This window comes from Indicator indicator, chromosome 1 (genome assembly GCF_027791375.1).
Source record: "Indicator indicator isolate 239-I01 chromosome 1, UM_Iind_1.1, whole genome shotgun sequence".
In the NCBI taxonomy this organism is placed as follows: domain Eukaryota; kingdom Metazoa; phylum Chordata; class Aves; order Piciformes; family Indicatoridae; genus Indicator; species Indicator indicator.
In genome coordinates, this window is record NC_072010.1 from 73762875 (window position 1) to 73775238 (window position 12364).

The following is a 12364-nucleotide window of genomic DNA, read 5'->3' on the forward strand; positions in this document are numbered from 1 at the left end:
TGGGAAGGCAAGTGTTGCATTGCCCTGATTAGGCCATACCTGGAATGCTGTGTCCCCTTCTGGGCTCCCCAGTTCAAGAGAGAGAGGGAACTACTGGAGAGAGCCAAACAGAGGGCCACGAGGATAATTAGGGGACTGGAGCATCTCTCTCTTACGAGAAGAGACTGAGAGACTTGGGCCTGTTTAGTTTGGAAGAGAAGACTGAGAGGAGATGTTCTCAATGCTTATAAATCTAAATATCTTTTTCAGTGGTGGCCAGTGATAGGACAAGGGGCAATGGGTACAAACTAGAACACAGGGAGTTTTATCTGAACGTAAGGAAGACCACCTTTGAGGGTGATAGAGCACTGAGCAGGCTGTTGTGAAGTCTCCTTCACTAGAGACGTTAAAAATCTGCCTAGATGCATTCCTGTACAACCTGATCTAGATGTACCTGTTTTAGTAGGAGGGTTGGACTAGATAATCTACAAAGGTCCCTTCCAACCACTACTATTCTGTGATTCTGTAATTTTATACTGTATTTGAATTCAAAAGACTTGTTATGGCTAATGATCCTGTTCTCTTGTGCCTTCCCATCTCTAGGAATGGTGAGATTTCTACTGAAAAGCCACCCTTCTGATAAAGCTTTTGCTTGGAGCAGTTGAGTGGAATTAGACATTAGTGGCCGCCAATGGTTTCGGATACACTCAGCTTCAATATACAGGGATATATGTACCAGCAGGATGTATCTAGATACATATGTATTTAGCCATTAACTGCTAGGAGTTCAAATAAGAAAACAGACTAATTGGTGGTTAGCTGCAGTACTCAGATACAAAATCCAGCCCCTCATAGTTTCAGTATCTGCCATAACTTTTGATGCAATATCATATAAATATTTGAAGTAACAACTAATTCACAAGGCAGTAACCACAAAGGGAATTTAATGTTTTAGGAAGCGGTCTCCAATCAAACAGCTCATATCCCTTTGCATATAAGTAGAATTGTGGTAGTATGTAAAGTTATTAGTGGTAGGAAATTGTGATTTTTAAAAAGGATAGCTGCAGAAGCAAATTTCAAGAAATGTCTTTGGTATTTTTGCTTCAGAAATGTAGAAGTCACTAAAAGAAAAGACAAGTTCTTAACACCAGTGGAGTTGATCAGTCACAATGTTGTACCCTAAGCAAATAATCACAGAATCACAGAACTGTCACGGTTGGAAGGGACCTCAAAGATCATCCAGTTCCAACTCCCCTGCCATGGTCAGGGACATCTCACACTAGATAGGTTGCTCAGAGCCCCATTCAGCCTGGCCTTAAAAGCTTTCAGGGGTGGGGCTTCCACCATCTCCCTGAGCAACCTGTTCCAGTGTCTCACCACCGTCATGGTGAAGAACTTTTTCCTAACATCTAATCTGAATCTACCTACTTCCATTTTCATTCCATTCCTCCTAGTCCTATCACTACATGACATCCTAAAAAGTCCCTCCCCAGCTTTCTTGTAGGCCCCCTTAAGATACTGGAAGGCCACAATAAGGTCTCCTCAGAGCTTTCTCTTCTCCAGACTGAATAACCCCAACTCTTTCAGTCTGTCTCCATAGGAGAGGCACTTAAACCCTCTGATATCTTTGTGGCTCTTCTTTGGATGTGTTCCAGCATGTCCATATACCAGCACACACTTTAAAAAGAAAACAGGGAAGAGACTTTTGCTTTAGAGGCTGTTTATTTCTTTGATATTTTGATTCATTTTAAGATGATGAAATTAGAGAAAGGTTAAATAAAAGCCAAACTGTGCCTTTAGTATTTGGAAGCTTTGGTCCATGTGATTATTACTGCTTGTGCATGAAGTCGTCTCAGTTCTAGGATCTTAATACCTGTTTTCCTCTAAGGCATGCTATGGAATCTTAAAAGTACCTGAAGGGAGCTGGCTGTGTCGCACCTGTGTCCTGGGAATACATCCTCAGTGTCTCCTGTGTCCCAAAAGAGGAGGTGCCATGAAAGCTACCAGGACAGGGACCAAGTGGGCACACGTGAGCTGTGCTCTCTGGATTCCAGAGGTAAAACTTAATTTCTGACTTTCTTTTCTGTACTGTACTATAGACTCCTTTCCATCCTCCTCCTCCTCGTTCTTTCCTCTGCCTTTTTATGTTGTGATTTAATTGTCTATCTGGCTTAATATCAGACTTTATTCTGATGAGTCTGCACAGTCTGTGAGGACTGGAAGAGTCTTCAGTTCATGTTCAATTAATTAATTATTTGGTCTCCGTTTTCTCAGCTGTCACTTCTTGGTGTCATTATGGTATCTGAGTGACCTGCTAGAAGGGGTTACTGGTGTAAGCTAGCATTCACTGTTCAACTGCAGCTTCATGGTCTTGTCTTATTTTCTGATGAAATTGTGTGTTCAGTTAGGTGTATAAACTGCAGGCCTATGTCTGCTCTTGCATTATTTGTGTAGGATGGACTCAATTTGTAGTTAAAGTTTTTTTTGAAACTAAAATTTTTCTGAATGGTGGGAGGTGAAGCTTTTATCTTCTACACTATATTTCATTAGTAAATAAAATATATTTTAATATGTTTGTGCTTACATATGCAGAGAGTTTAATCACGAAGGCTTACACTTCTTCCTCTATTTTGAGTCTAGTTTAACATCACGTAATTCTGTAAATTGGAATGTTCAGTCATGTATAGGTGGGGCTTGTGTTCAATTTTTACACTTGGAATATTTCTGTTTTCTTTCCAGTAAGATTCACAGTGATTTAATGTGAGGCAGTAGCTAGGTCTGTCAGCACAATGATATCAGGGGGAAGGATGCCCCTTATCCTTTGAACCTTCTGCTTCCAAGCGTAGGCCTCACATTTGCAAAACTTTGAGGATGATGTTAAGATTTTGGGTTGTTGTTGGGTCTTTGGTTTTGGTGTTGGGTGTTGTTTTTTGGTTTGTTTGGGGGTTTGGGGTGTTTCTTTGTTGTTTGTTTGTTTTTAGGAGGGTGTTGTGTTTGGTTTTTGGTTGGGGTTTTTTGTATGCGTGTGTATTTTTTATCATAGCAACCAGAAGCAAAGTATAATTCCTAGTTCTGTCTTGGCCATATATCTGCTTTTTAAGGGGACTGTCCCTGTGGTTGCACTTTTACTTCCAGGCCTGCTTGGAATTCTGGCATCTCTTCCACTTTTAAGGAGAGAGGAGTTGGGAAAAAAAAACCAACCCAAAATATTTACTTTAAAATTAAAGGGAATTTTTTTTTTTTAAATCTCCTAACTACTTCTCCTATACTTAGGAAGTGTCTTGGCTGGAAGCTCTCCTGGCTCTGAGCACTTGTTTTCCTAAGTGATCTATTCTGCATGTGATCACCTTGATGCTCTTGCCCAGCAGAAGAGGAACTGACATATTTTGGAAGCATGTGATGGCAGGGCTGGGAACACACACTGTCTTCCTGCCTGCTCACCTCCTTCCAGCTGAGGGAGAGAAGCTTCCAGGGGAGCGCTCAGGTGATAGAGCTTGAATCTGACTGCTCCCACAGCCCATTTGATGGCTCCAGGCCCCTCCAGGCCTTGGGTACCTCCACACTAATGCCAAGTGTGTTGGGCATAGTAAGTAGGGACAGGAAGCACCTCTTGGTTCCATTCTCTTTCTCAGTCTCCTGCATTATTGCAAGTGAGACAATTCAGTCACCAGAGAACCTGCTGGGAATCTCTGCTAAATTGGCAGGTCATTTCCTTTCTGGACAGTCACTGTGATGTGCTGCAAAGGACAAAGACGACCTGGGGATGAATACTTTATTGGGGAATGCATATTCTCATATACCTATTTTCATTCTTCCCAAGATAGTATCACTCAGGAATTCCTCAAACATACGAATTGTAAAGTCGCTGCTATTTTGTCTTGTGGCCCTAGAAAAAAATGGAGCAAAGCAGAATGCAGAGAAGAGTAGGAGTGGGCCATAAACCTGTGTCCTGTGGTAAAGTGTTCAAAGAGGAGCTTCATGAGTCCCCAGGTATAGGCTAGTGTTGTTGCAGGCAATTGCACCAGGTATTTTTTTTCATTAACTCATTCAGCTCTTTTTCCTTCCCTCCATTCCTTGTGAGCTAATGCTGTCAAAAGACTTTCTTGACCCTCAGTAGACTGATTGGGACATTTGAAGGTTTTTACTTTCCAAAATGTACTCATTGTTCATTGATGTCCTTTTATTCTTCTGCCTTTATTGTCTTTTCATGTAAATATGTAGTCTATTTCATGTTTTCTTAAAAGGCATTGTTTAAGAAGTGTTGGTATGTATCTGTATGTGTGTGTGTGTATATATATGTATAAAGAAACACAGAGACAAGAAAATTGACAGTTTTTTTGAAATTCAAGGTCCTTCTCAGGCTTAGATAACCATTACAGTTATGTTGTCCCTCAATATGGTGTTAGCTGAAGCAGAAAGTTATTTTCCCTTGCTATAACTGGAAGGGTATCAAATTGACTGTCCTTAGCTGCTATTGTGAGTGGCCCTGCTCCAGCCACGGGGCTGCTTTTCCCAGCCACTGATGCAAATCACTGTGCATTCAGTGCAGCTGCTGCTGACAGATTAGCAGGGGAGCTGAGGAACAGAGGACATCAGTGTGACTATAGAGAAGGCAGGTCATATGCAGAACAGTTGCAGGGAAGATCCTTCAGCAGCCCATTGTCCTCTGTCTCTCCAAGTCTTACAAGTTCTTCAGCAGTCAAAATCTAACCTGATACAAGCTGAAAAAGAGAAAACTGCTATGTTTTAACAGCAGACGGGTTATTCCTGCCTTGGCATGGGAGGTTTTAGGGGATGAATATGTTGGACTCTTGCTTTCTGGTTCCCTCAGGAACTGCAGAGTTCAATCAGACCTTGCCTTGACTCTGCTCTGAATATCGGAAACATGCAGATGGTATGAGTCCAGTGTAAATAAATTGCACCTGACTTTGTAAGCGCCTCTTTGTGTGTTTGCAAAGTGGAGGAATGTAAACAGGCAGCACTGCAAGCTGAATAGACAATATTTCCAACATAAATATTTCCCGACCTTACGAGTTCTCTCTGGGAATGGAGCGGGGAGAGCATTAAAAGGGCCAGAGAGGAGCAGGGAAGGAGGACTGTGTCATGACCCAGCTCCAGCTAGGAAGCATAGTGGAAAGTTGGTATTATCCAGTCAGCACAGAAATTCGCTGAAAACTTTGGTTTCTTTTTGAAAGGAGCCTAGACAACCTCACAAGTTGATATAAACCCTTAAATCCCAAAGGAAATACTGCTTTGTAGCAATATTTTTGTCACTTTCCCTCTAGTTTATAGCAAGGCGGGAACAGATTAAATTGTTTGCCATTTCTTCCTGATGAGGGCATCACATACTGCCTGCCTGTTCTCCTTTTCTGGACCATCTCTGAAACATTTCACTATCTTCCTAATGAAGACTTCTGGAAATGCTGTGCACCAGATTGACCTCAGTATATTCCAGAAAATCTGGTTTACAGTTGGGGGGATCGGAGAGTAAAATGCTATGAAAAATATAAATATTATTTTATTAAATTTATATCATTCCTTTGTGAACTGCTGATCATCTTTTAAAAAAATCTGGAAACGACGAGCCATCAGTTTCAAAGCCATCTTCCACTTACTTAAAGGATCCTTAGAGCAATGCAGTCGTAAGGAGCAAGCAGCAAAAATTCTTAATTTGAGCATAGCAACTATGAGTCTTGGACTCGATGAATGTAGCCCCACTATCTTTGTATGTCTGCTTCACAGAAGATGTCTGCTGATGCAAAAGTTTTCCTCCTCAAGGGATTAAATAGGTTTTAAAATGAATGTGTGCATCAAGTGCTGTTAATGTAGCTCCAAAGTGAAGCTAGGAAATTCAGCTTAGTCTACTGGCTCTTACAGAGTCAACAGTTTAATTATCACATTAAACTAATTCATATAAACTGGATTTCCCTAGGAGAGTCTTGTTATGGAGTTAAAAAAAAGAAAAATTACTGTAGTGTGATGCTCTTAAAGGTTCTGGAAAAGAAAAAAAAAAAAAGCTGTAACTGCTTTCTTAAGGAATCAGCTTTATTCTGGGCCTTATAGTGCCACAGAACAACCTAGGAACCTCCTTTCTTTGAATTCTTAGATCTGACCCCTTTGGGAAGAGGCCTCTATCACACCACTGGAAATATAGGTCTGCACTGTTCAGGTGAATTGTTCCTGAAAAGGAGGTCTTCCTAGCTAGAATCAGCATTGTATATCTGCTTCAGGCAGCTAGCCCTCCAAAGCACACAACTGTTAAATTCAAAAAGTTCTGTGTAAGCGTCAAAATCCAGGATTTTGGAGACTGGCATTCTTGGGATGGAAGAGTTATCTCACTGAAGTCTTCTGCCGTACGCCATTCTCGTACTAGCCTGGTTCTGTGTGTTGGTCATTCAGAGCTGGCCAAGTTTTTGTTTCTTTGGATAATTTCCGTCTGTCAAGACTGGCTGTGGGATGCCCTACAGAGATAATTCATGTCTATTTTGGTGTCCAAATTATGGACAGGGTTTTTTTTTTTTTGTCCATATGGACAACAGGCAGCTGAGAAATTTGTCACAATGGATATTTGGATGTTAGTGTAACAAAGGAGCAAGGATTCTGTGCTTATGTCAATGTTTTCTGTCTTTTAATTTCTGTAATCTGGTCTGCCAGAGACCAATGGATCATCTAGACTAAGTATGTGGAAACTGGCACAGGAGAATATACTGCACTTTGGAGTAAGAGTCACTGGTTGTATTCTTTCTCAAATTATACTTGATACAACCTGTAGCGACGAAAGTGTATTAGAATCGCCTCTTGCTTTGGGAGCACTTGGAGGAGAGGCAGAGCTGGGAAGCAAGGCTTTCCCCAGCTGCTGACTGATAGATGTGATTCTGCTCCAGACTGAGCTGGCAGAAGTAACTCTTGTAGCAGATCTGTGGATCTTAAAGAAGGAACTTTTCAGGTAAGTATGAGTAAGTGCTCCCATTTCGTTCTGAATAGGGTGTTGTTTTTTTTTTTTGGTAGTTCTTAAGTTAGACATGTTAAAGCAACACCGGTAACTAATGACAGAATGAGAGGGAATGGCCTCAAGCTGCACCAGGGGAGGTTTAAACTGGATATTTGGGAAAAGTTTCATGGAGAGGGTTGTGAGGCACTGGAATGTGCTGCCCAGGGAGGTGGTTGAATCACCGTCCTTGAAGATGCTTAAAATCCATACAGATCTGGTGCTTGGGGGCATGGTGTAGTGACAGACTTGGTGGAGTGGGTGAAATGATTGTACTTCATGATCTCGGAGGTCCTTTCTAGCCTGGATCAGAGGTCTTGATGGTTGGACTCAATGATCTCAGAGATCTTTTCCAACCCAAACAGTTCTATGAGTCTATGAAAAAAATAACCCAAAATGGAAAGGAAATAAATATCCCTGAAGTGGTTCATAACAAGGCATGCTACAGATGCCTCAAAAGTTTTGAAGAATTAGCCACCAGGTTAAACTAATATTAGGGTTCCATACTGTTGTTTTCATGTGGGGTCTTTTAGGGTCTCTAAACTGTATGACCACATGGCAATCTCCTGGTGAGATAAATGTGTGGTCCTATTTCCCCTTCTGGTGTGAATGGAGGGTTTGTTTTTATTGCCTTGATAATTGTTTTCCATGCTGAGTTTTTCTTTTTTTTTTTTACAGGTTAGTATTGCTTGCCCAGAAAGGATGGAGCCAATCACAAAGGTGTCTCACATTCCACCAAGTCGATGGGCTCTAGTGTGTAGTTTATGCAAACTGAAAACTGGTGCTTGCATTCAGGTAAGTACTTGTCCTGTGGTGACTGTGAGGCGAGTCTATGTGAAAAAGGCAATTCTGAGTTTTCATTTTGTTCTTCCTGCGTTCAGAGATGCCTCCTTCTTCAAGGATGTTTGCTCTCAATTTACTTCACCAGTACAGAGGCTTGGGAGTTAGTCTGAGTTGCCTTTTTTTTTTTTTTTTAATCAGACTGAGCTGTATAAGGACTGCTGTGGCTCAGAGATGAATAGAAACGTCCTTCCTGTTGAACACTGTCCACAAACAGGAAAATATTAAATCAAAATGCCAGTTTCAAAGAGATCAACAAATATTTTAAGAGTGGTTAGGAACTACATGTTTGTAGGGATGGACTTTCATGTAATTCAGTTAATTCTGGCCTTTTTCCTGGTTTGTTGCTGCTGTTACTGATCGAGGTTTTATTTTGTCTGTAGTGTTCCGTGAAAAGCTGCATCACTGCCTTTCATGTCACCTGTGCCTTTGAGCATAGCTTAGAGATGAAGACCATCCTGGATGATGGGGATGAGGTCAAGTTCAAGTCATATTGCCTAAAGCACAGCAAGAACAAACAGAATTCTCTGCCTGATGTTGATGAGCACCCCAAAAGCGTGTCAGACCAGAAGCAAACAGAGAGTGAGAAAACCAGTTTACGAGCCCAAAAGCTCCGAGAGCTAGAAGAAGAGTTTTACTCATTAGTTAAAGTGGAGGATGTTGCAGCAGAACTGGACCTTCCTAAACTTGCTGTAGATTTCATCTACAATTACTGGAAGTTAAAACGAAAAAGTAACTTTAACAAACCATTATTTCCTCCCAAGGAGGATGAAGAAAATGGCTTGGTGCAGCCAAAAGAAGATAGCATTCATACTCGCATGAGGATGTTCATGCATTTGAGGCAAGACCTAGAGAGGGTAAGAATTTAACTGGTAAAATTTTGAAAAATTACTTGCAGGTGAGCAAGGTCTTTGTGGGCAAAAGTGGGAGTGTGAGAAGCACAGGGAGGTGATTTAAAAAATAATGATTAAAAAAAGCCCAAATGGTAAGGCCTTCAATCGTTTGGTATGCTGCACTGCCTGCTGGAGGGACTTTGAGAAAGTGTCCCTTCCCAGTCCGGTGAGAGATTCAGTGTGAAAACAGTGCTTAATGACTTGCTTTAGAGGCTATTCCTTTATATATTTTAAGATGCATATTTCTATACACTATGGAGGTATTTCATAGTTGACCCCTTGATTCCAACTTCAGCTGAGTAGCTGTTTAAAAAAATTGATTAAATTTCTTTGCCCCAGTTGTTGCCCCAGTTGTAACTGATACAGATTCAATAACAAAAAATATTACTTGAGTTAAACTAAAGTGAGTGGCAAACAGCGAAGGAATGAACTCACCCTTGTGGTTTGAAGGTGAAGTCTTAGATGGTTAACTTCCATGGTGACTTTCTGGCTTACACACATGGAAGAAGGCTGGCCTGTACTGGTACCACTTCTCATGACATCTGAATGAGGAGTGTTCACCACTCTTCCTCACTAGTGTGCTGGTGTCAGCTAGTTCCAGGTTGCAGGCAGGCCGAATCCGTCCTCTCTCTCTTGACCTAGATGCTTTCATGGCACCTAGCTGCCTTAGGTGCTACAGTTGGTTAGCAAGCTGAAAGTAACCCACTAAGGCTATCGCTGCTTGAGGCTTTACTGAGAAAAATGAAGTTATCTTTTTATCAGTAGCTAGCCAGGCTCTTATCAGATTGCCAGCTAGCTGGTAGTTTGAAAAGGTGGAATCCATCAGCAAAATTCAGAGCAGGAATTTATTGAGGAAGGCACAGAGAGGGTGTCTTTTTCTAGCAGCTGATGGAGGAGGAAGCCAGGCTTGTTAACCACTCAGAGGCTTCCCATTAGGTAGACCTGTTGGCTGGTGATCACCTGCAGTGTTCAAGTGCTTATGGATAGGTAGTAAATTTTAAAAAGGAAACAAAATTTATTAGGTGTAATCTGTAGACATTGGAGAGGAGGAGGAAAAGCAGAAAAGAGGAAGCAGTGTTATAAAAGAAAGGAAAACAATACTGGGGAGAGAAGAACCTGAAGATGCAGAGATGATGAGTGTTGGAACCAAGATTTGCACTCACAGTGTAACTGTTATCTTGAATCTACTAGTGATCAACCTCAGATATCCTTTTCCAGGACTGTTTTGGATCTGGATCCTTACATTAAAAAGAACGTTTTAAAACCTTTAATGTGTTTCAGAAGGACAGTTGGGCTTTTGAGTTTGTTTGGTTTGGATTTTTGCGCTTTAAAGTGACCATCAAGCTTTCCCTTTTTGTCCAATAAGTAGTTGATTTGCATCAAATTTTGTTGACACTGATGTACTTATTATGAATGGAGATAATTCATAGTTTGAAATGTCTGTCTCAGAGTTTCTGAACTTGTGTCGCAAGACTTTCTACTCAGCTTTAGCTTGGGATGAATATAAATTTGGGAATATGGGAATTTCCTTTCTGAGGAGAGACATTTCCAATTCTGAACAGAAGGGGTTGAGAGCTGGGGAAGTACGTTTGAAAAATATCTTAAACAGCCCTTACCCTGTTTCTGTGTTCTGAAAGCTCTTTTGGGGGTTTATCAAGAACTTTCAGTGCATCCTGTTCTCATTACATTTAGGTGGAAATGCTGCTATTAAATAAATAGTGAAAGTAGAATTACGTGGAACTGAATCACAGAATCATAGGACAGCTTGGGCTGGAAGGGACCTTTAAAGATTGTCTAGTCTAACAACCTCAGACAGGGACATCTTTAAATAGACCAGCCCTGTCCAACCTCACCTTGAGCACTTGCAGAGAGGGGGTATCCACAGCTTCTCCGGGCAACCTGTTCCAGTGTATCACTACCCTCACTGTACAAAGTGCCTTCCTTGTGCCAAATGTAAATATCTTCTTCTTTAAAACCATTGACCTTTGTCCTTTCAGTACAGGCTCTGGTTTCTCTCTGTCTTTCTTATAGCCCCCTCTCACATAATGAAAGGCTGCAATATAGTCTCCCCAAAGCCTTCCCTTCTCCAGACTTAACAGCCCCAACTCTCTCAGCCTTTTTTCATAGGAGAGTTTGTTCTGTTTCTGATAATTTTTGGGGCCCTCCTCTGGACTTGCTTCAACAAGTCTGTCTTGTGTGCTGAGGACTTCAGAGCTGGACAGAGTACTCAAGGTGGGGTCTTAGGAGAATGGAGTAGAGGAGGTGAATCAGTTCCCTCAACCTTTTGGCCTTGCTTCTTTTGATGCAGCCCAGGATACCTTTGGCTTTCAGGGCTGCCAGCACGTACTGCTGACTTGTACAATTTTTCATGTACCACTATCTCCAAGTGCTTCTCCACAGGGCTGCTCTGACTCTATTCATCCCCCAGTCTGTATGAACTTGGAGATTGCCCCAACTCAGGTGCAGGACTTTGCACTTGGGTTTGTTGAACTTTACATTTCAGCGCAATGGAAGTGGAAAAGAAACTGCCGAAGGGTCAGCCAAAATGTGTGCTTTGCACAGAAGCCAGAGTGTGCTCTTAGAGGTGATCTGCATGTTAACTTTGATCTAAACAGGCCAGGTCTCTTTGGTAGCGCTGTAAAAAAAGTATTACTTCATAATATTGCAATAATTTTAGAGAAAACAAATGTAGTTTTGCTGTTAAAAGTTATTCTATGAAACATATTGCAGAAGTAACATGCCCAGCATTCTGCATAATGGAAGCAGGCCTACAGAGAAACAAGTCTTAGAATTCTATTACTTTTCTTTGACTGGAATTTCATGTTCACTCACTGTACTTAGAGGTGAAATGATACTCTGATGTCTTGCAGAATATATTTAAGGAATGCATTAAATTGGCAATTAAAAAAATCCAGATTTTTTTTTAGCCATAGTTCAGTGGTATTCACAGGAACTTTGTCAAGGGATTTTATACTTATGTTGTTTAAAATCTGTTGTTGATGCACTGTTTTAAACTGTCAGGATTTATTTTCTTATTGCCTATTAAGGCTCCTGTTATTCCTCTGTAGGTAAGAAATCTCTGCTACATGGTAAGCAGGAGAGAGAAACTGAAGTTATCTCACAGTAAAGTACATGAACAGGTCTTCAATTTGCAAGTCCAGCTCATTAATCAGGAAATTGCTGCAGGTAATCATAAATTAAAAATATTTACGAATTCTGTCTGCATTTAAACCAAAACCTGTGTTATCTTTTATGTTTCTGCTTAGTTTTTTTGACACTCTAAGTTTACCTTTAAAACTTTCTTAAAGCATACAGTCAGCTAAAGCAGAAACACACATGTAGCTCTTCCATCTCTTGAAATATTTTTTTATTTTATGGCTGTTTCTGGTCTATGCCTGTTACTTGTTAATCACTATGGAATCCAGATAGCAGAAACAAGCTGGGGTTTGCATCCTTGGGCTGCTGGTTTATGGTGCTGTTTCCCCACAGCAAGCACTGCACTGCTGCTTTGTTGTCCACCTTCCTTGCTGTCAGTAGTTGGTTCCTTTGGGCAAAAAAGAAGAGTGACTGATAGGAGTCACTGTTGTCATGTTGCCTTGTGTGCTTGATGAACAGCACAACCAGATATTTCTTAGCTTGTCATCTGCAGTTATTCTCCCTTCTT

At 41.1% G+C, this 12364-nt stretch overlaps 1 protein-coding gene across 1 annotated transcript in view; it reads left to right on the forward strand.

Annotated features, from left to right (window-relative positions):
• JADE3 (jade family PHD finger 3) overlaps positions 1–12364 on the forward strand; it is a 31368-nt gene that overhangs the window by 17079 nt on the left and 1925 nt on the right. The window contains exons 6-9 of the mRNA XM_054383400.1: positions 1868–2035; positions 7646–7762; positions 8191–8664; positions 11769–11886. Of these exons, the coding sequence (XP_054239375.1) occupies positions 1868–2035; positions 7646–7762; positions 8191–8664; positions 11769–11886 (877 nt within the window). The remainder of the gene's footprint in view (positions 1–1867; positions 2036–7645; positions 7763–8190; positions 8665–11768; positions 11887–12364) is intronic.